A 24,854-nucleotide genomic window follows, 5' to 3' on the forward strand; every position below is an offset into this window, starting at 1 on the left:
GGCTTAACTGGATTCTATTGTCATGAGGTATAAGAACAACAACGGCAGCATAAAAAAAATCACCACACAGGCCCCTGAGAATCTTAGTTTAACTTGACAGGACAGGAGGACATAGTTAAGACGCAGAAACCCAAAAGTTTGGGACCATGCGGGGCTTACAAGTAGGCCGTGTTCTTGTACTTCTTTTGGAGATTGTTAACTATCTTCCGTCTTCCCCCAAAGACTCCCAACCCTAGAAGCAAGTCCCCACAGGTGATAAGAGAAAAGGATTAGAGCTACATTTAACACAACTGGCAACAGGGGAGCTTTTCATAGGCGTCAAACTGCCACGCCAAGCGTTTCCCATAATGTCTTCCAGATGATAAGGGCCTGGATAAAGTGTGTGGACCTACTGGTGCAGAACCACGGGAGTTCTGTCCCACACACCAGTCATTTAGTCACAAATAGAGATGTTTTAGAGGTGTCGTCTTTCTTAGAGCGCTGCAACGACCGCCCCCCCCCCCCCTCTCCAGGGCATATTCTCTCTTCCATCTGCATCCTGTCTCCTCCGGTGCCGCCTTTACGAGGACCATGCGTGCTGATAACGCACCAGGGTGAAAATGCAATAAACAGCTTTTCTGGAGGTGTGACGAGTTGACAGAGGCAACAATGAGACTATTTCTCTCGTTTGGATGGTGAACAAAGATTCTGTGAAGACCGGCTAAATGAAAGCATGAGCCGATTGGCTTCTGTCCACATGCACACATATGATTAGGAGCTGTTCACACACTCGTTTGCACATATATCATGCATATGTGCACAGAAACAACAGAATCACATAAACATTTGCTCAGCTCCTTCAGCTGTACTGCAGCTTGCTCTTCTCTCCCTCTTCATCTCAGCGCTGGATCTTAGCATCAATTTTTTAGTCGTCTGGCAATGCTCAGCTTTTGGCAGTTGCAGGGGAGGACTCAGATAGCTGCAGAGACCGAGGCTCTGAGGTGAATTATAAGTCTGCTGATAGAGCAGAGCAGACCCGCAGAAAGATTGATGCTCTCTGTTGTGAGCTGTGAACCGAGAGAAGGAGAGGAGAGGTGGAGGAGAGGAAGAGGAAGACAAAGAGTAGGAGATGAGAGGAGAGGAGAGGAAGAGTAGAAGAGGGAGAGGAGGAGAGCAGAGGAAGAGTAGAAGATTGAGAGGAGGAGCATAGAGGGAATTGATTTCACCAACAGAAACAATTTGGGGAAGAAAACTTACTGCTGCATCTCTTTGGAATCTTTTTTAATAAATGCTGGCCCATTTATTGCAGACAGTAACATAAGACATGCAAAAATACCTTTAATTCAATTTTGACTGTAAAAAACTTAACTGGTGACTTAACTCGACAATGACAACATTAGAGCAGAAACACGATCCCTGCTTCAGGGGAGGCCTTTAAACTAAATAATGAGAACCTCCCTGGCCGTTAAGCCGTGAAGCCGTGGAGGAGGATAACATTGTAAACACCATGTGAAACTAGTACATTTTTCACAGAGCTGCAGCTGATAAAGAAGCTGAAACAAAGTGGTACTTGTGAAGGCCGTGCTTCTGAAATCCCAGCAAAGAGCAACGAGGGAAAAGCCAAATAACTCAAGCAGGGGATTTCACAGAGCAAGCAACAGAAATGAAAGGACTGGGCTCCTAAAGGATTTTAAGCAGTTTGAACTGAAGTGGAGGGAGCTATATATTTCCAGTTTGTGATGAAAGTTGTAATGCAGCTTGAATATCTGTATGAGCGGACTGGATCTGGATATATCAGGGCACACAGGCAGTCGTTGGATTGGATTTACAGACTGCAGTTCTCCTGCCACATACAGAACCAATCCTTCAACCTGAGGCGCTGATATTTAAAGAGACAACGAATAAGAGGAGACTCATGTTGCAAGTTGACAGCTTCATATCACCTCAGATCACTGTACAGAAAGATGAGAGAAGTCATCCATCCACCCGTTCTTCTTTGCAACATTTGTCTCTTATGTCCAACTCCACATTTAGTTACACTCTGTCTTTCCCCCGGTTTTGCTGACTCCCACCACAGGCCGTAATAATTCCCCACCTCCCCAAATCCCCTCTGGCAATTTAGTTTCTGTTCACTGAATTTGAAGCAGGTGAAGGAAACCATTTTCATACGAAAAAAGTCCAAATTGGTGCATGTGGAGACATGTCGAGGCCCACCTCAGGGACCTCACCCACCCTGAGCCATCATTCAAAGTGTAAATCGCCTTTTTTGTGGAAAATCCTGTGAATTAAGTGAGTTCAGAATCGTTAAGGAGGCGCAATGTTTTGATGGTAATTTAGGAATCAAGTAAAACTGTGAAAATAGGCCCCTTTGCCCATAGGGCACATATTTTCGGAGAAAACAGAAGGCGCATTTGTACGACTAAATGTGCCTGCTCACCTGTTGCACATTATACTTAACATACATTAAAATGTATTAATGTAGTACTATGTGTGGATTGCATATTCTTTTTTTCTTCAACTGAATTCTGGTGAAGATGGAGGTGGGCGGCAGCAGGTCATCAGGGTTTGGGCAGGAAATTGTTTGATAGGTAGCGTGCATAGCTGAAAACTTGGCGTGAACAGACGCTATGGGCAATTAGGATCCATGGAAACCTGAACCAGAATCTGCTGTGAGAGGGGCGCTCGCCTCGTCACTCCCAGTCAAAACACAGCACGGAAAAGTCATCTAAATCATCGTGCAAACACCCACACACACGGGCAGGCGCTGGAGTACAACCAAGTCCTGCACTTTATGTTCCCTCTTAATAACTGCCTGAAAACATATACAGTGATAACCAGAGGCTGTTTGGACCACCCTCACTGATAGTCACTCTCATTTCTCCTCTGCAATCTTGGTTGGCGTGCTAGATTCTGTCTGCGTGTGCTTGAGTGCGTGCGTCAGTTCCCGTTCCCGGTCTCATTTCAGAGCTGTTTTCCTCTTCTGCTCCCAAACTCTGCGACAACTCAATTAGGCGGCTGCTCCCTCCAATAGCCGTAGGTCTGACATTCCATTTGAATGTGATGTTTCTGTGTGGGTGTGTGTGTGTGTGTTTAAATAGCTTTACCACCTGCTCTGTCTATACACCACCATCCTAAGCCAAAGGCCAAAATATAATCACTCTCGATTCTCTCATAGTCTCTTCAAGAACAGTCGCACACACACTGTCAGAGTTGTCCTGAGGTTAAGTAACACATAAACAACTGTTCAACTGAAGTTCAGTAGTTAAAGCTGTTACATAAACCTGACCTCAGCACTGTCGGGAGTACAAGACCTATGTGTGTGTGTGTGTATGTGCGTATGTGTGTGTGTGTGTCAAGTCGATGAAATCAAAACCGCCCACCTGTTCTCACAGTTTTAACCTGAGACCTCATTAGTACACAGTGTTTTATTTCCACTACATTACCTGCACAATATGTTATGTTGCTCTGTGTGTGTGTGCTCCTGCATATATGAATGCATGTGTGTGGGTGTGTGTGAGTGACATACCTGCACAGTATACACAACATACGAGTCATGTTCTAATTCCCAACTAATGTAACTTTTCAAGAGGACAGGAAAACAAAGAGAATATGCTGTGGAAAGCACCCTGGGACTGACGTTGCCTCTCTTCCTCTTCTTCAGATATGATTACATCGAGGTGCGAGATGGCGTGGACGAGAGCGGCCAGCTGGTGGGAAAGTACTGCGGGAAGATCGCCCCATCTCCGGTCGTCTCCTCGGGAAACCAGCTCTTCATCAAGTTTGTGTCGGACTACGAGACCCATGGAGCAGGTTTCTCCATCCGATATGAGATCTTCAAGACAGGTGGGTGGATTCATACGGATGAAGTTTCACTCAATCCCAGCTATCTAATACATATACAGTACAGTACATACAGCATCATAACTCCATGGGACAGAAAATAGCTTTCCTTATTTCTACTTGAAGAATCCTATGTTACACGGTACAGAGACAGAAAGAGACGGGTGATGGTCAAAAACAAAATATTACATTCTCTTGAATATTAGTATGATTTGACTTTAGGTGAATCCATCATACAAACAGAGCAGGATACAATATGAAGTTCTGATAATGGGTTTTTATGGTTTGTTTGTGATTTAGTCAAGGCACCAGAGCATCAAATTATGCGCTCGCAATATGGCAGACAATATGTAGCAGTTTGTATTTTGTGTGAATTATTGCACAATAAGCAAGGACATAATTCACTAAGCTGTGATCCAACTAATGTTGTGTGGAGTGTTGGTTTATCGTCAGATGGCAGGTTAGGACTCACACAGCAAGGACATGAACCTGTCACCATAACTAATGACCAGCTGGTTCTGGAGAAAGTGAGATCAGTGGACTCAGCAATACACTTGTTTTCTGAGTTCTGCTATGGAATTGAGAAAACATATCAACTCTAGACACGCCTGGCATCCAAACTACTCCAAAATGTGTTTAGCCGCTAAAACAGAGAAGAATCCGTTTTAGTTTGAAAACTTTGTGTTAGTCTGGACGAACAGAAACTGAGATGTTTAGAAACGATGACGTAGACACTCACACCCACTTGCTGATCGGGTCTTTTCGGTCATGACGTAGGCTTCACTGATTCGGCGGCATCTTATCACAAAACCACCTTTTGAAAGAAAACAACCCTAAGGTTACATGTGTAGGAGATGAGCTATTATTCCATCATTTCCTGTTTACACCCACACATGCCGCCAGTTGTCATGTAATGTGCGTTTTTTAGGTGTGTTTGTATGGATGAGGATGCCATTGCCAAGACATAAATATAGAAGTATGTACGTAGCCTGAGGTTCCTTCCTTCATCCTAATCCTAAAAATAAGACCTCTGGGTTCTTCTAGTTGGGAATCGTGTATAATTAAGAACACATTTCCTCAGGGGAAGTCTATCTTATCAGAACACAGCATAACACGAGGGAGTACCCTGTTGGTTGGCTGCCTGCTTTGTTTGGACTAAACGAAGCGGGAGGAGGACAACACATATCTGGAGAGTGACTAGCAGGCAGACAGGTGCCACAGACTCCACTTTCATTAATTAACCTCGGCAGCGCTCCATAAGACGGCCCCTGTGACCTCGGAGACAAGATGAATGACTCTGCAAGGTCCCTCCTTCCTTTTAATCTGGGCTCGCATGCGTCTGCCTTGCCGTGTGTTTGTGTGTCTGGGCTCGTGTGTGTCTCCATCGCGGCAGGGCAGCTGGTGGAGTGTGGGTCCATTTACGAGATCAAAGTGACACTCCACCCCTGACGCACACAAACTCATCAACGCTGCCTCGTTCCCCTTGATAGTCCGGTTAAATCTACCACATTCTTCCCTAATTTTTAGCATTGGTATTTCCCTTTCTCATCTATTAGTCAAAGCTGTTCATAAGTGAGGCATGTAAGGGCCCAGTAGCAATAAAAAAAACACAGTTGTCGGATGTGTAGATATGAGGAAATACAGATCTGGCATTAAATATGAACGTACGTGTGGATAGAAGATAGAAAGTCAGGACAAGAGAGTTAAATCTATAAGAATCAGCTTTTTTTTGCTGATTGAATCCAATGGGAAATTGGGGCTGCAGGAGATTGAACCCTGGAACAAAGTTTTTTCCCACTTCTTTTGCTTCCTTAGTTGATCTAGACATTCATTATGCTTTGAATTCACTCTGTTTTCTAACTGCTGCCTTGAAGAGAGCTGGTCTTAGAGATCAGCTAAAAGCTCTGTTTGAATAAGGCATAGAGAGCGAGTACCAGGCAAAAAGAGAGATACAAAGCTAGTTTATTAGCACAGCTTATCAACAAGCAGTGTATTAGTCGGGGAAAACATTGTGTTGGCTAACACATGTTACGTTAATGATGGCACACAGATGGCCTGATAACGGATGGAGGAACGGGAGGCGCGCGCTCATGCATTCCAAGCAAAACAACAAAAAAGAAAGAAAAGATGCAGGCTGTTTATCACTGTGATTATAGGCCTGGAGATCAACCTCAGGCACTGCTAGTACCTTCCATCCTGGGTTTGAGACAAGCAAAGGTCATGTGGAAGATGGATATATGCACAAAGCAAACATATGTAAGAACTCAAATCGGGGATCACACGCCAATGTTTGCAAGCTGTAAACTATGTAAACACACTTTAAAACACACGTACACTTCAACATGCTGGCGTTCGTAGCCCTGGCTTTCATCAGCGGTAGTCTGCAAAGTGTCTAATTGGGAGAGAACAGGTTGTTTTGCGGCTCTCTATGGCCACTTCCACATCAGTCTCTACCCCACTCCACTCCTCAATCCCATCCAACCATCTTAATTAGCATGGGCTATTTATTTTATAGCCTGCAAATTGGCAGCCTCGCTCCACTGGCTGAAGTCTGGCAAGAGATGGGAAGGAGGGAGATTATGGGAGAGGAGGAAGAGATGGGGAAAAGGGATGGGTCGGAGAGTGAGGGATATTTGAAGCCGTGTTTGTGTTTCTTTTTGGCATACCACCTCCAATTAATAATAAATTGTTGATTTAAAAATGTAAACAAAACATTAGGAACTAGAATGGCACTCACATATCTCCACCAAGGGCCGACAGTCCCCATAAGAAGCCACATTTAAATTCACTAGATCCAGATTTTTGTTATGGATGTGCACCAAAATATTTTTTAATCAAGATCCATGAATTATTCTTCTTTAAGAAATCAAGGATATATATCAAGGATAAATGATGAATTCCTGGATCTGCCCTATGATGCATATCTACACCAAAATTGGTTATTTTCTGACCCATAACCATTCAGTAGTTTTTGTGTAATCTTGCTTACAAACAAACCAAACAACCAATGAACAAATGGACATGGGTTGAAAACTCTACCTTCTTGGTAAGAACATAACAACAACCAGCAATATGGCTGCTTCCCATCAAAATCATGGTCCTTCTATTTATCTTATCATCTGAAAGGATTTCACTTGAAATGTTTCTGGACACATTCATCCTCTCCAGTATACTCATGCATACACAGCACATGTTTTCTTTTACAGCCCTGCAGTGAGCTCAGAGCCACATCAGAGGGCCCATTGAAGTGGGCGACCAGGCAGAGATAGTGCCACTGGGAGCCCCCCTTCCTCCCACTTCCACACACTGAGGCTCATCTTCGTCTCCTCACTATTACTCAGCATGACTGCTGGTGGCAGAGCTATCGTGTTTCTCCTTGCACTAAAAAACACAATCTTTCACACAGGAGCGCTGTTTATTATGTCATCGTGATGCGGGCACATTTACTGTGAGCACACACCTGTGAAAACACTGTCAAGGTGCGTGTGTGTGTATATTTATGCGTGTGTGTGTGTGTTTGGTGGGGCCTAAGAGGGTACATTCTGCTTTCATGGACGGCACGCCCTGATGGCATAGGTCACATCTGGCATGGAGAAGTACTGTCATCACACACGCAGCCCTTATGGAAACCCAAGACAACAAATCTCTTTAAGGGGAGCCGGAGGGAGACTGCAGCCCCCTTCCCCTGCCCCAGAATCCCAACAGCACTGTGTCATCCCTTATTTGATGGGGTGGGGGGGTGGGTGACGTTCCCGGCGCAGTCAATGCACTAAATACCATGTCAGAAGCCTCAGGGTGTGTGAGGGGATAAACGTAAACCGACCTTCCAATCTGTGTGAATGGCCGACAACCCAAAGGCTTCAGGTTAATGTTTGATTTAGTGTTGAAAGAGTTAATTCTTCACCGGCGATTAATCCCCCCCGTTAGCGTGGCATGAGTACAGGGCGGAGGAGAAGTGGTGTGGTAACAGGGGGTGAATGCCAGAGGGCAAAGGGGGGTGAACTGGGCTAATGATCAGCCAGAGAGCATCATGGAATATAAACAGTGGTGATTTACTTAGGAGTCCAATAACAACACCTTCAGTCCCTATGGCTCCGGCCCCTAATAACCCCCGACTGTGGAGAGAGAGAGAGGGATGAATAGATGAAAAAATAGAGAGAATATGTGGAAAAGCAGTGCAAGAGGGAGAGTTTTAAAAATGAAAATAGCGAGAGGCTGTCACATTTAACGCCTGCTCCTTGGCGCTGTGTTGTTCTAATGATGAACGTCCGGTCTCTGCTCTCAGCACTTAGAGCAACAGCTTAATAGAGACATAGAGGACAAGTCATCTAGGAGACTAACAGTTGAAAGGCGCCGTTTTCCCTTAATGCCAAAACCATATTTATTTAAAATGCATAATAAATATCCAACACTTGGAAAGACTGAAATCAGATCTCCATTAAATACCATTTTACCGGCTACAACTTGTCCTGTTAAACAAACTCTAATCAGTCAGAGAGCGGGAGGGACTGACATTTGTTTATCCCCCCCCCCCCCCCCCGCCTGAGCAGAAGGTCTCGACATAAATGCGAGTTAAAAGAATCCATTACGGCCAGAAGTTAACGTTAGAGCGCCTGCTTGGAGGTTGACGGTAAATGCTGTGCGTTCAAGGTTACTTCTTTTTCTCTCCCGTCGTAAATGCTGCTGTTTGTTTAAAAGCAGTGCATGGACCAGTGGGCACATGCCAGTGTTTGTGTGTGTGAAGTCCGACCTGTCATTGTAACAAAACCCTTTTTCTATTTGAAACCCTGTCTCGCTGTCGAGGTGATGAATCCGCCAGAACAGCGACAGAGACTGAGTGAGGGGCGAGGAGTAGGCATTTGGCTGACAACCGGGACATATTTGTCCCAACAAAGATGCAAGCACACAAGACCCCACCACTGAAAAGCGTGACCGCTATCACTGAATGCCTCTCACACAGACATCAGCACAAAGCATCCGGGTTGTAGCGAGGGGAGCCGGGGACGAAAGCCCTCCCGTGTTGAGACGCCAGATAAAAGAGATCTGTCGGATGATTATCTCGCCGGTGGGAATGACCAGAGCGCTCTGTCTTCTCTTGCCACTCTATTTTGTTCTGATGTCTTCGCTCTGTCGTTTTCTCGGGGTGGCGGAGTATTAATAGAGACACACGAAATTTGACAATAGTGGAGTGTATCCTTGGCTCGGCCTCGGTCGTAAGCATTCAGAGGCGTAACAGTAATGGTTAGACATGTAAAGTTAACTTTGAATTAAGTTGTGCATACTTTCAACTCTATCCTATCCTTGCCAACTACAAAATCTTATAAAATACTGCAGGTAATACTGATGGAATATTAGTATTCGGGCCAGTCTTGTGCTTGGATTTTCACAGGTTTTCACAGTGGAACAGTTTCTCAAGACCAAATCTGTTCTGGTCAGCTGCTGCGCTGAGATAAGGGTCAAGGTGGGGGCTGATGAAATGGACGGAGAGCGGAGTTGTGAGCCAATAGCCACAGGAAATTCAACACTCTGAACTAAATTGCATTTTGGATAGCGTGGCTGTCTCGAGCACTTAAGAACCACGGGCGCCTTTTTCAAAGAAGCTTCTTGCATCTGTAGTTGTTTTCCCCCCTAAAGCTGGCTGACATTTCTCCCAAAAATGGCGAGGATGAAGTGCAGAGCTGCAGCGTCCGTCCACCCGCTAATCCAAGGGAACGCTCTCTCTCTCTCTCGTGCTTTCTCTCTCTGAGCAGAGCCTCTTTATTTTCCAGGGGTAAATACATGGGGAAGCGGCAAAATTAATGGTGCCCACTGTTCTAAAAAACCACACTTTAGCCGCTGCACTAAATGTCAATTCTCTTTTGAGTCAAAAATGCCGCTCGCTGTGGCTTTCAACTTGGGAAGAAAGAAAATCAAATGGCTCTCGCTCCTTTCACTCACTCCACTCACTCCACTGGTGGACAGGCTGAAGTGGGCCTGATGGTCTTGAATTAGGGGCCCAGCGAGATACTTGAATGACAGTGGAAAAAGCAGTTTGCCACATTCATTTATGCAGCAATGACTGTAGAACAGCAGCTCTATCTGGCGATAACTCCCTGCAATTTTTGCTTGATCGGCACCATCTGCACTCATAATGCCGGCTGTCAGAGTAGCATAAAAATGTCATTATGACATTATGCTGGGCACATTTCTGCCACTAATGGCTCCAAATAATTGCCTTCCTGTTTTGTTTTTTTTCCCTTCCTGTCATTGTATGTATGTGTGTTTGTGTAAAGCCTGGCTTCCTAACACTCTGGACCAGTGCTGGAGTCTGCATAGTGAACACGTCTTATGTGTCATTCCCTGCAGCTGCTAGCATCAGTTTTTTTCCCTCCTCATGTGTCACTCATTCTCAAATCATAATCTTGCGCTGATGATGCTCTGACAAGTGGCTAACGTGGGAAATGTGTTAATGCTCCTCATCAGCTAAAAGGCAGCTCCCTGGAGAGCTGTGAATAAATATTTTGACTTTCCCTCGTGTGAAATTGTGTGTTTAAGTGTGCGTATGTATGTTGATGCAAAGTCATTGCCCTTGCCTTCCATCACTGACACTGTAATTTCGCCTGAGCACCACTCATATGTTTCACAGACTGGTCCTGTTGAATGTGTGTGTGTGTGTGTGTGTGTGTGTGTGTGTGTGTGTGTGTGTGTGTGTGTGTGTGTGTGTGTGTGTGTGTGTGTGTGTGTGTGTGTGTGTGTGTGTGTGTGTGTGTGTGTGTCTGTGTGAGAGAGAGAAAGAGAGAGGGAGGGAGAGAGAGAAAAGTTTTTCCACCGTAAATCAAACTGTTTACTTATTGTTCCCTGCTCCTGGTGATTGAGGCCTTTCACTAATGTTTACGCTCGTGTTCCAGATGTTCCAGGAGTAACAGATTTAACACACACACACACACACACGCACACACAACAGAAACAGTGAGGAAACAGTCTGATGTTTGTGAAAAGGGAGGGGGAAAATGTTCAAAACCACAGTGAGAGGAGTTGAGACACAGATGTTGACTCCCGTGAAAAGATGAAGCCATCAAGGTGGTCCTTCTGTGGACCGTAAACTGTCCTCCACTCAAAAGACCAGATGGGAGGCAGCGCTGCTTAGTAACCACCACACAAAGTCACCCACAACAGATCACCTAACCAATAGCCGTACAAGAGAATCATCTCCGCCACTCTCTCATCTCTTCCCTTCATTCTTCCTGCAGGTCCCGAATGCTCCAGGAACTTCACCTCCAACAGCGGCGTCATAAAATCCCCCGGTTTCCCGGAGAAGTACCCCAACAACCTGGACTGCACTTTCATGATCTTCGCCCCAAAGATGTCCGAGATCATCTTGGAGTTCGAGAGCTTTGAGCTTGAGCCGGACCCGACGCCCCCTACTGGTGTGTTCTGCCGCTATGACAGACTGGAGATTTGGGACGGCTTCCCCGGAGGTGAGAGAACAGTGCCAGTAAATTGTTTTACTTGTAATTTAAACCATGAATATGTATTTATCTTCCATCTACTATCTCGGTCTGTCTGTATGTGGCTTGCATATCTCAAGAACCATTCATATTATCTGCTTCACTCTGCCCACGGAAGTGCAGAGTGTAATTTGGTGCGATGTGGACACGTGATACGTTAAATATTAATGACATTTTAATAAAGAGGTGATTAGCGCTCTGTAGATTACAACAGCACTTCCCACCAATGGCAAGAACACCTGATTCTCCTGTACTCGGTTCTCCGTACTGAGCTGAGCTTTACCGAGCTTTGAATAAACAAATGAACAGCTCTTTGTGCGGCAGCAGCTTCCACTAGTCAGTCTTTACTTGCCGCGGCTAAATTACGGCAGATCACTGTTATAGTTTCCGAAAGAAAGCTGCAACCAGCATTATCACAGACCAAGTAAACAAGCCTTTCCAAACAGACATGTTTAGAACAGGCACAGCACTAATTGTAATGAAAGAGGAAATTAGATGATTTTCCAAATTTAAAAATTTAAAAAAATCTGACCCAACAGAACCCATCCCTTGTTGAATTAATCCACTCGGGGCATTTGCTGCCACAGCCTCACTTGGTCTGGTATGACTTATTAACAAACTTCACTTCACCAATTTAGACACAGAAGAGGGATTGTCTCAATAGTGGAACAGGAAAGATGTAAAAAGCTGCATTGTCCTGCTGCTTAGAAATTGTCTGTCCTGCACTGGGAAGCAGTTCATCTCTCCAGAAGGAATGAACAGCTTTACACTATATGATGGCATTACCCGGGCCAGTGGGCTCACTGCCTACGCCAGACTTGGCCGAGCTCCAAGAGTCTGTCGTCATGAGCGTAATGCTTCGTCATTGCTCAGTGCCAGACACTTCCTGATTACAAGGGCCTCCCGCCCTTCCTTTTCTCTTTCACAGGCTGCAATGTGTCGGAGGATTTGTTCGTGTCAGTACGTTTGGGAATTCGGGGTCTAATGTAAGCTGTGATATTTAAGTTGTTGCCTCTCCGCGTCCTGATTCACAGGCCGATCTTGCAGGAAATAACTCTAAAAGGAATTTCCTCTGGAAATGTCCCTGTGTTTCCCACTACGGAGAGGAGAAAAAAAAGTCTTATTGAATTTGAACTGAGCCAGTTTTGTCCTGATAAGAGCCAGCCTCTCCCGGTAACAGGGCAAAGCAACGAAAGATTCAGACACATAATAAAATATAGTATTTCTCAAATCCATCTAAAAATCAGCAGGTGAGAGCGAGAGGAGCGGAGGAGCAATGTTCAAAGAAATGCTCCCATAGCCCAAGATGAGGCTTTGAACTCAGCGAGAAAAATCACCTCTTGAAGTTTTCGGCTTCTCTTCTGGCTATTCCAACGCTGGGTGCAGACAAGATGAAAGCTTCTCTCATCCGTCACTGGCTGAAAATTGAAAGGATTTTATCGAGTGGCGTTCAACCTGGTGCGTATCAATGCTCCAAGTGATGGGGTTGAAGTGTAAATCTAGGTGCCTTTTCAAGCGAGTTTACTCAAAGTTCTGTCTTCTCTGTAGATGGGAACTGTGCAGCAGCTGACCCTTTGTTCCGTGACTCATTTGTATGATCTTCCCAGGAAGTGGGACATGTTGAATTTTCAAGATTAGTGTTGATTAATGATTGTAGAGCAGAGAATATCTCACATTATTATCACTATTATAAAGGTGTTTTTACAAAAAAAACACCTTTGGGGATGGGGAGAGATACATACCCTGTGCTACTTCGATGATTTCTGCGATGTCTCAGTGGATTCAGGTGAAAATGCGACACAAAAGTACCAGAACCAGTCGACCAGAATCTCTTTTACCCAACACTGAGTCTGTTCAGAGCAGAAACCTGACACCACCGCTTTGGACTGAAGTGGCATCGCACCCTTCATGTGTTGTGACAGACAGCCTTGTGTAAAAATAAGCCACAGGTGGAAAATAAGTGTGTTGGCTTTTGCCAGGCGGTTCCTGTGGTGCCTGCTGGATCGATAGAACATTGTCACAGAAGGCTGGAGCCGTGTTATTTGTCAGGGTGTGCGGAGCCAGGAGATGTCCGGGCAAAGGCAAGCCTCCACAAAGCACCAGGGGGGAGTCACACCTCCCTGTACCGCTACCACTCAAACACACCCTGCTGGTCAGGCTCTGTGGAGGAAGAACCTCCACTCCCTCATCCCTCTTCCCCGAGGACCAGAAAGACAAACAGGAGTTCATAGCAAGGGTCTTAAACATTTCATACTTCTGGGGAGTCATGCAGATAATCCAAGAGATAGTGTTTTTTCTTGTTCTGCCCAGTTCTTGGCAGGCTTAAAGGCGCACATGGATTCTCACAAACACCTGGGTTATTAAGATTAATCTCAGCCATCGAGTCTCTGCCCTGTACCTCTCCGAGGCCGTTCCCGGAGGAGCTGGGCTGGAAGAAGCATGTTTTGGATGACAGGAAGCCGCAGGGAGGCAGGACTGTCACTGGCCGCTGATCACAGCATTACTAATCACAGATAAGCCGCAGCTCCCTGCACACCAACAAGGAGCACACGCTAACAAATGTGCACGGATCGCAGCGTACATCAGAGGCATAGCGCAAGGTCATTGTGCTCTCTTGCTCTCCCTTGTTACCACATCGCTCCTTCCCGATGCTTCCCCTCCCCTCTGCCTCCCCTGTCTCTCACCTTCAACCCCTTTTTTTCCCATTCCTCCTGTTTTTCCATTCTTCTCAGTCTGCTCAATGGAACATGTCCCTCTCATGCTTGTATTGCTCTTTAATTTGGCCTCTAGTCTATCTGTCCGGCCTTTACGTGTTTTTGTCTCTTTCACAAAACTCACTCAGCCATGGCTGTGTCTGCCTCAAGTCTGCACGGAAATGACAAAAAAAAAGGGTTTGGATAGAGGAAGGACGGGATGTCTGAAGTATTTACAGCCACCAAATAGACAGAGACCGTGACCTGTCCACACCACAGGTCCCTCTTCCGCTTTTCTCTTTTTGTGTTTGACCAGCAAGCAGCCATGGAATGTTGGGAGTCTTTTCTCACGCATCGTTACGCGGTCAAGTCAAAAAAATGCAGCCGGTGCCATGCATCACTGACACACTAGTTTTTACACCTCTACAGGGGGGAGCTGCTAGTAAAAACCCATGTGTGACAAGGCCGTGGCAAACAAACAAATATTAACCTAAGTCGAGTCTCACAGAGTAACGACATTTGTGCTTTTCTCTCTTTTCTCCCCCCAGTCGGCCCATACGTCGGGAGGTACTGTGGGCAGAACACTCCTGGCAGAATCATCTCCTACACAGGCATCCTGGCGCTAACAATCAACACTGACAGTGCCATCGCTAAGGAGGGCTTCTCTGCCAACTTCACCGTCATTGAAAGGACCGTTCCAGAGGGTGAGCCGGCATAAAAACCACTGAAAATCAGACTGATGGGATTGTTAGGGAGGCAGAGCGAGCCAAGGAATGCAGACAGGAAAAAAAATCTATATAATTGAGGTAGAAATCCAAATTAAATCGGAATCCAGGGAGATCTTTTCAGTGGAAGAAGATTTGGGTTGTGAGGATAGTGAATTAAAGCTGTGTAGTTGAATAAGAATTAGGGGGCAATAAAGTAACCACCAGAGGAATATTACTAAAAGTAAGAAACAGATGTTGACTGCTACCGAAGCTACTCATGGTCCTATTGTGACAAATTTCCAGCTAGACGTCGTTTAAACAAGGCTTAGAAGTTATTAAATAAACACCTCTTCCTGCTTCATTTGAGAAATGTGTTACATTTGAGAAGACTTGTAAACTGCCTCCCGGGGTTTACAAGAAGCTACGTTTACACACTGTGGTCTCAGACAGGCTTCAAAAGGCAGCCTCCCCACCAGTAACCACTCTGGACACACACTAACACACAACCTCAGGGTTTCTTTTTACATGCTACGCCGTCGTCACAGAGTTTGACCTCCAACCCCATTTTGCAAAACGCTCCGACTAAACATTTCATTAAGGAAGACGAGGACTGGAAGGAGTCATAAATCTGTCTATAGGACAGACCACCCCGGGCACACACTCACACACTCACACACACACACACACACACACACAATGTCAGTCTTTGAATAGCAATAGAGATGGATGACATTCAACAAATCTACTAATCATCATCAAGAGGATTTTGTTTTGCCCAAAGGGAAGATGGGCGCAGAGTACACACGCAAACACAAACACACACACACAACCCTGTCTCACACTAATGAGAGCAGCGATGAGTGCTGATGTCATTTTCTCCTTAGTTTCCCCTGAGCTGAGTTGCGTTAATCACACATCATAAGATCAGATTACGCAAATCAAGTTTTCACCTTCAGCATTAAGTGGCATGGTGAAATATCTGACCCATGATCAGTAAATACCTTAATTCACTGGAATTGCTTGCTCTTACATCACCAGCTAAGAGGTATCCAAGATAAGATAAAAAAAACTCCAAACTTTGGTTTTCCAGACTTGCACCACTTAAATCATTCATAATCCCCTTATGCATAATACACAGTGGATTTTCTCGCTTCTGCGTGGCAAGTGGAAGAGTACACTCTGGCTGAAAGCTACTGTTGAGAGATGATAAGGTGATGAAAGGAAGCCTGGTCTTTTGCCCTTATCCTGCTTCTCTTGCTGTCAGTCCCTTCAGGCACCCTCCTCACCCTCACTTTCACCTCATCTTCTCCCCTAACAATCCTCCTTTGGCCAGTAATCCACATGATCAGATATTGTCCTTTGCTGTAAACAAAGTCTTGATTTTGTTTTTGTGGATCGTGACCCAGTGATCCAGATGATGTGGGTTTTTGCGTACAAACGTTAAGACTAGAGCGAGCAGTCTCCTGAAAGAAGGAGCCAACGAAGCGGGTGGAAAGGTGTGAGACAATTTCCTCAGCCTCACACAAAGACTCGTGCATGAGCACATACATATGCAACCGCCCACTGACACTGTCGAGCACAGACACACACACTGACCCAGTGACTGAGGTGTGTTTGCAGTGTGGCAGATGGGGAGACCATCTGTGTTAGCTCATAGGCAGCAGCCACATAGCAGTTCCACACTGCTCCTCATACTGTGCTTTCTGACTATGTGTGTGTGTGTGCGTGTGTGAACAAACAGAATTGGATCAGATTACTTCGCCGAATAATTCCAGATTAAAAACTGACATATTTTAAAGATGCGACAACAGTCGAGATTAATTCATTAAAACTTAATCTGAGTTGATTTTAAATTTCTTAGGTTTGCAATCTGATTACGTAATCCCCACTATTGCATTTTTGGCAAAGGTGAATGTATGGCTTCTGAAGGTCAACATCTTAAAACACTGTTAATGTGCTTTATATCCAGCTTCATCACCAGGTGAAAAAGAAGTAAATAAACAATAGGAAGAAGAATTGCCCATTTCTTTGCGTAAATGTGCTGTCACATACCACTGTGTTGTTGTGGTGACATTATTCAAATCCTTCCCAGATCAAAAGGTCATGTCGTTCGTTCAGCCCGTTGCTGCCGCTCCGTCCATGTTGGTGTCAGCATGTCTGACCTCCAGGGGAAAGAGAGGCTGACCCCAACCTGACCCAGCTCTCGCTTTAGCCACGGAGCCTGGGATGCCTCAAAATGACTTAGCCATGTCAACACAAACAAGGGGAGCCACCGCCTACCATGGCTGGTTGGGCCATTGAGTGTAAAATATGGCCCCAAAATACAGATACACAGCTCACTTAAACTCCCCCAAGAGAGCAAGTAGGGGGAAATAGTCACCGTGTAGAAAAAAAGATAAATTTCCCACAGGGAGGTGAGGCAAATAGGTCCAGTCAGTGGAAGAAATAAGCACAGGGAAAGTCACTTTAACGCCTAATACCGGCGTAAACTTAGCCCACACTGAATGTTTTATGAAGACACTTTTACATCTTAATGCGGAAACACTTCCATCCTTCTTCCATTAAAAAAGTAGAGGGAGAGAAACAGAAAGGATTTACTGAGGCATCGCTGATACGCTGTTCTTTTCTGGCCAGCAGCGCTGAGTGCCTGTCGTGTGGTGTCATCCTCCCCAGAGACGAGCTCTGAATCAGGAGGACACTGAAAGCACATGCTGGGTACATTCTGGTGCTTTCAGCGCCTTACAACTCCACTAAACATCTTTTGCTCACTCCCTTTTTATCCTTTTCTTCCACCTTCTATCTGCCTCCCCCCTCTCTCACCCTTCAGACTTTGACTGCAGCGACCCTCTGGGAATGGAATCGGGGGAGATAACATCGGACCAAATCATGGCTTCATCCCAGTACAACCCCAGCTGGTCCCCAGAGCGCTCCAGACTCCACTACTATGAAAACGCATGGACACCGGCTGAAGACTCAAACAAAGAGTGGATACAGGTACAACCTTACTTTGCAGGATTGATTAATTATAGATTTGTTTTCAAGCTTAATCAACTACCACTGAGGAAAGGTAGAACATATTTGAACAGTCCACCGTGGCAGCTGCTTGCAGTATGTTTTTTGGAGGTGAGTCACAAACTGAGGGTGTATGCACAGTAGGAGTGTTCGTGTTTGTCCTTCAGTCTCCGGAGCTGTTGTCTCTCCACAACGCTTTGACGAGAACCCAACAATGTGGATGATGAATGTCAGCCGCACTGATGGACCTCTGGGTGGTCAGAGTTCACTCCTCACAGAAATTGCCAGTGTCCACTCTCTCTGTCATTGTCTGCCTGTCTGTGTGTGTCTCTCCTCTGTCTTCCTGTCATACCTGACAACTTTCCCTTTCCTTGATAACGGAGTCCACCTCCAGGGAGGCTGGGATTGAGTCCAGGCGTCCTGCCTAGCCACACACACGCATGCACACACACATCAGTTGTGTCATATGTTACCGTCTTTCTTTCAGCTTATCTCATCATCACCCTCCAGGGAAACTTTGGGAAGATTAAGGATTTAGTTCTTCCTCAGATGGGGATAAGTCCCATATTCCAAGTCCACCAACAGTGCATCCCCCCAACCGCCACCTCCAGTGACACAACCACCATAGCTCTACGCAAGAGTTTGCACAATGTTTGATTTATTAGCAGAAAGCCTCCAGGCCTTGTAAATGCCCAGACTGTTTTTCTTTTTCTACTGTTGTTCCACAGTTTTTGCTCCATCGTTGAAAAGTTCTGGCCCCTGCATATTCCTCAAGGGATGAATAATAGAGCTGACCCAAAGCCAAATATTTGCTTGGGGAGGGCCATAAGCAAGCTTTTCCTTTTATTATAGTAATGAAAATATTGTCCTTGGGGCCCCCCATTGCTCCTTTGGACTAATTTAATCAGTGTGTGTGGGTTCACATGCACTCTCCCGTGCTCGTGTGCGTTCCTGACTTTGTGGGTGAGTAAGAAGGTCTGGCTGGGTCCTTATTGTCCTGGAGAGGAACCCAGCATGTGTCTGAGTGGATCAGGATTCATGGCCTCCCTAAACACTTCTCCAGTAGTTGTCTCGTACACTTACATGAAAGCATTTGTCTCTCTGAAAGCAAAGTCCATGTTCATACTTTCAGTCTCCACTCGTCCTTTTGTCAGTGGCAATTACAAGTGATCACAATGATTTGTTGCCACTCAGGACTCTCCCTGCTGTAGTATTGATCATATTGAGAATTCGATTTGGTAGTGACATTTGGATTTTAAAGGGGTCGTGCAATAATGGGCATGCTGATCCCTCAATACTAATCAGTTCAAAATACTGAACTGGACTCTTTTTTTATTCAAACGCAGAAAAAGAGCCAAGCCTGTGTTCGCCGCATAATTTATGTTTTCCAAGGAGTGTGATGCACTTGCGCAGAGCACTCTGAGAAGCCAATTATCACAAGTGGTATTAAAAGAGGCGAATTCTTCATTCCTCTTTCATCATGCTTGTCCGTGGTGCAACAAGCGCTGGCCCCCTCACGGCACGTACAAATCTTCTCAGTCTGCTGTTACATGCATAGTAATCAATTCATTATTTATTTCATTATCATTCCCCGTCTGCAGTATGAGGCCCACAGTTTTATTATTCATGACAGGTGGCCTTTTGATTCCTGGGCATTTCTCTTCGCTCGGCTTTTTCTTCTTTTTTATGCTGAACATAATCCAGATTTGCCATCCATTTTACTGCTGCCTTATTCTGATGCATGCAGAGGAGGAGGGCGAGATACCAGAGTGTGTGCACTCTTCTCTGGGTAATTAGATTGGTGTGGTGTGGCTCAGCAATGAGTGCTGGGTTAGCCAGGTCATTAATCGGCCCTTTGGTGAACACTGAGATAGACAGATGTCCTTTGAGGGCGTTGAGCAGGGAGTAATAAAAAGAGGCTGTAATCCTTCAAAACAGGATTTCATTTTTTCCCTTGTTCCTTTCAGATCTGCTCATTTTCACTCCTCTTTTCTGCCCTTGTTTTCCTGAGTCCTCTTGAAAATTTGGGTTTACAGATCGACATCAAGGCGAAGGGAGATTTGTGCATATTATCTGGCTGCATGAGCCATGGCTTTCTTTGAAGCATAAGAGGATGAACAGTGGGGTTATAGCGAAAATAAATGAGGTTACAGCGCCCTCCCAGACTACCCAGTTTATGGACTGATCCTTGCTTTATGAACTTAGGCTGGTTCCACAAGGATACCTGAGCAACGCATTATATTGCTGAGGAAAAACCTTAGTCTGCACAATATGTTTGTCTCTAAGAGGAAGGTTTATGATATCAGACTGGCACATCACAGCCGGAGAACTTACAGTTCCTCTTTGACCGTGACAGGGCAAATTGCTCAGAAGCTGACACAGTGTAGAACGGCTTTGTCAAATATGTCAGTGGAAGGACCTGATGGCCGCCGTGAGCCACAGCAGCACCGATGAACCAATAAAAGCAAGACTGGATCTCAGTCAGGAAGCTTCCATTGATTGCACATATACAAAACATGAATAATTTACACTCTCTTGGAGAGAACCAGACTGTCAATACCTGAAAGCCTCTTTATTGTGCATCACATCATGGTACGGTTCATATATCTCATACACCAGGACTAGGTTATAGTTTTTTATCCTAATAGGCTTCACTTCATTTGTGCTCTCAATTTCTATGATATAGTTGCAATGGCTCCTGCCATTATATCTAATCTTCTTGCCATGATGAATTGTCCCCGACAACTTCATCAGTATTTGTCAGTCCCTATAACATAAAGTGTTTAATCATGAGTAGACACAGTGAGCTCCTTTACTCTTGCAATCTTGCATTAGGGGTTGGGGGTTGGGGGTGGGGGGGCATGTCCCACTTTAACCATATTTCCTCTGAATCTGTAAGGTAAACAACACTGTGAAACCTGGGTCACTTAGCAAAGATAACAAGTTGACTTCCACCGCCCGACCAAACAAACAACCACTAATTGTACACTTCCTCGACAAAATCACCAGTCTGGCAACAGCAGCGTTTCCCTTTTCTGCAGCCGCAAGTGGCGAGGCAAAGTTTGGATTATAAAACGGCACAGGCTTCTATATCCTGTTTTCCCTTCTCATCCAAATGTGCTTTCAATTACCCCAGGGTCAAAGCGCTTCAGAAATACCCGCTTTACTGCCATTGTCTCTGTCTTCACTTTCTGTCCCAAGTCCAGGGGTTCCCGCCGTGCCGAGTTGATGAGTAATTGTGATATGAACCAGTAATTAACAGCAGCTTCTCAGTTGATGAAGTGCAAGAAGTGAGGAGCGGAGGCTGGCATGCGGCTGCCGGTGAGATCATCACCGTGCCGCACAACTGGAAACAATGGATGCTGTCTGTGCCTCGCCGCTCACAGGCCTCGCTCTCAATTGGAAAATCAATGTGAGGATAGAGATCCACAGTTGAGTGGAGTAGCCCAAAAGTGGGACTAGAAATCGAAGCATGAGGGATGGCATGATGTAATGAAATGAAACAGTGCTGCATAAGTACCCCTAGACACAAACTCAGCTCAGCCGTAATCAGTGTCATTTTCAGTGTCTGCGCTGGAGACAGGGAAAATGCCTGAAAGCCTGCGAGTCGCTCGTCATCATTAAATGGAGCTCTTTAGCTTCATATCCAGGGATGGGGTCATCATGCAGCTTCCAGACGTGACATACCTACAGGTCAACCTAGTTTCCCTCCTGATCCCCGTCTCATGGTTTCATAATCATTACTCAGAGTGTTAGTCATGTGTGTGGGGTAAGGATGGGAATGATCCCATCTTAACTGAGTTAAGAGTCTTTAAGGTGATTCACACAGAAGGGAACTGTAACACCACTGTTAGGAACCCTTGCTTTTAAAAGCTGGGACTTAAGCGATTAATCATGCAACAGTACCTACCCAACCGGGGGAGCACTTCACTCGTGGCAAACCGGATCTTTTATTTTATTATATCTTTCACCCTAACTATATGTCCCTCTTTGTCAGGAAAAGAGGTGATCAGCGCATAGGAAGGCATGCATAATTTAATGCCACCAAAGAGGTGTCGAGGGGCTAAAAATAAAGTGTAATTGCGTCAGGTGAATATTGTGATAAATGGAGGGTCGGAGTGGAGCTCATAGGTCCTGCAGCATCAGAGTAATAGAATTTTCATGAAAGGAGAATTAATTACACTCTCAGGTAATGGAGCTCTTCCTAAAACGCTCAAACTACCAACAACGAGGTAGTAGAGTGAGTTCTGAATGACTCTCGAACTGCATTGTAAAGTAGTTGTGTTTATAGTTGCCTTCTGGCACGCACTGAATTCTAGACAATCTCCTGGCATTCTTATGAGGGGATGTACGTGAGAATATAAATGTCCGAGTGAGCGGCTCCAGATTTTCTCTGGCCACCCCCTTAGTAAAAACTCCAAATGAGCCCCAATTGATACATTATGTCCTGCATCTGCATGCTGGTACTCCTGACCAGAATGCTCCGGAGATCTCTGTGCTGTTATGAACACGTGTGACCGGAGAATCGTCTGCTGCAATCTTCTGCGGAGATTCTCTGGAGTGCATGTCTGAACACGGCTATTGTCAGCTCAGAAAGAAATGGGCTTCCCCTTATTACCATACAAATTACATTTTAATCAGATTTTATTTGTAAAACAACAGGTGGATAAAGGTCTTTGCATCTATGTGATGGCCCGGGATGATCCCAGCCTGTCAGTCTCCCACCAGCTGCTCTTTGACTTTAGAACACAGAGGAGCGCTCCATCCTTTCTCACCCTCAGCATTTCTCTCGCTGTTGTTTTTGGTGAGGGAAAACTAATACATCCATTCCCCAGAGGCCTTGGTTATTCACTCAGCAGCCCACACACTCTCTCTCTCTCTCTCTCTCTCTCTCTCTCTCTCTCTCTCTCTCTCTCTCTCTCTCTCTCTCTCTCTCTATCTCTCTCTCTCTCTCTCTCTCTCTCTCTCTCTCTCTCACCTCAGTTAGAAGCAGAGAAATGGATGGAGAAAAAAAAAGTATTTGGTAAATTTCTTTCTCTCTGAGAACGATTCGCTGCTGCATACAACTTCTTGGCAACTCAATTATAAGGCAATCAAGCAGTGAGAGATAGAGCCCTTGAGCCTTTGCTATCCCCCCCACAGCCATATGTCTCCTCTCTACACCCACATAACAATGACTAGGCTTTAACCTCAAATACATATAATTTGGCCTTTGCTGCACATCTGAGTCATACAGCAGAGAGACAATACACTAAGCACCAGACTGACGTAATGATCACTCCCACAAATGCCACTGGTGCAGGAATAAGCATATTTTAAAATGTGTACAAACAATGGAAAGACATTGTCTGTCTGTCTCTCTTCATAATGTTACCCCATATTTACACACTTACTGATGGCTCAGTCGAATGCCTGAGGTGGATTTCAGTTAGCTGATAATTGCAAGCACACCTGACATTACAAGCCTGAGCTCGACTAATTCTTTTTCTGCTTTTCTGGTTTCATTAGTCTGTGAAAACAACTGGAGCCATGTACAGTGGCTGGTGTGAGGCAAGAGACTTTGAGTCATCAGTTTGCCTCACAACAGGAAAGCAGAGAACACCCAACAAGCACACACACACACTGACACAGTCAAACATATTTTGGACTGAGCTGGAGCAGGAGACAAAAACACGTTGAAGTCGTGCCCACATATCAGCATGCCACTGCTTTATGATTTCTTACCCTGTCTGGAAGGTCTATGGCTCCAAGAGTGTGTTTGTTTGTGTCCCTCCAGGTATGAGTTACCATGCACCAGCATACCCAAAATGTATAATTTATATAATATCTCTCTATAGGTGGGATTGAGTCCAAACACGCTTGTAGGAGAATAACAATATAGTGAATGTGGATTCATTCTGTTGGATCAGCAAAGTCTGGAAATGCAACATGTCCCTGCAGATGCTAGATTAGGAGTCATAAATCCAACCTTTCAGTGCAGTGATTACATCACCCATTAAGCATGATTCAGCCTTTCAGGGCTTGATAGTTTATCATCTGAGCGGCATATATTTACCCAAGACCCGCTGCTCGCTGTGTGCAATTTCTAATTGTTGGTTATTGGTTTATGTATATAGGTCATGTTGTGCTGTTCATGACTGCAGGATAAAAAAGGAGTCCCGCCAGTAATCATTATCTGGTCCTGTTTGTTTTTGACTGCGGTCTCTGCGGTGTGGGATGGACTGCGCTTTACATCCAAGCATCCTGGCAGCACGTCTTCTCTCCCTGACCCGCGTAACCTCAGTCTGTTAGCGCAGCCTCTGCCTCGTTCCTCTGCCTCTAACAAGCAGCCATTAATAAATCATGCTTTGCCCGTTACACATGCCCTGTTAGCAGCCCTTGTCTATGAAATGGATCTCGTATGTACACTCCTTCACTGGAGACCCCACTGTTCTTTCCATCAATGTCAACGGCCAGCTTCCCCTTCCAACCCTCTTCCGTCTTTCCATCCCTCGATGGAAACCTTTGTCCTCGTGTCACAGGCGAACCTGATGCCACTTTTGGACTTGTGTAAAAGATTTTCAAAAATTCTAATAATTCAGTTTTCCTTCAGCATCTCTTTGATTCGCAGGACCTTAAAACTCCTGACTACAAAGTGATGTGTATGAGTGCATCTAAAAAAGAAGTCTAAAAAGAAAGTTACTACTCTTCAGATGAAATCCTTTCGGCTAGAAATATTGATTAAAGTCTGACATTTCTCTAACCCTCTTCAAATCAGCCATATTTCAGAACGCTCATGTCCTGAGATTGTTTCGGTCTGAGCACCCATGAGTGTTCCCAATTAGTCCCGCCACTCATTTCATCCCCAGAGGTTCCTCCTCTCCATTACATCTAATGAGATCCTTTCGGAAAAACATCCCAAGGCCAAATCTTTCTATTAGGTGATACTTTTTAGTAAGCCACATCACCATTGGTCCAGATTGGAAATTGGTTACACTGGCTCTCTGATCGCAGATGTGAAAGACCTGTCTGCGCTAATATAAGCAAGCAGAGGTCTCACTGCCATCCGCTGTGCTTTCCCCTTCCAGTGCGGGCACATACTGTACAGACATTTACCCAACAGAGAGGAATTCAGCTCGTGTGTTATTAAATGGGAA

General features: G+C 45.2%; 1 protein-coding gene across 2 annotated transcripts in view; it reads left to right on the top strand.

Moving 5' to 3' along the window:
• nrp1a (neuropilin 1a) overlaps window positions 1-24,854 on the top strand; it is a 58,461-nt gene that overhangs the window by 16,312 nt on the left and 17,295 nt on the right. For both annotated transcript variants that reach the window (XM_061093701.1, XM_061093702.1), the window contains 4 exons: window positions 3,641-3,822; window positions 11,049-11,276; window positions 14,548-14,703; window positions 17,534-17,700. In XM_061093701.1, the coding sequence (XP_060949684.1) occupies window positions 3,641-3,822; window positions 11,049-11,276; window positions 14,548-14,703; window positions 17,534-17,700 (733 nt within the window). The remainder of the gene's footprint in view (window positions 1-3,640; window positions 3,823-11,048; window positions 11,277-14,547; window positions 14,704-17,533; window positions 17,701-24,854) is intronic.

The sequence above is a fragment of the Limanda limanda genome, chromosome 20 (assembly GCF_963576545.1).
Source record: "Limanda limanda chromosome 20, fLimLim1.1, whole genome shotgun sequence".
Lineage (NCBI taxonomy): Eukaryota > Metazoa > Chordata > Actinopteri > Pleuronectiformes > Pleuronectidae > Limanda > Limanda limanda.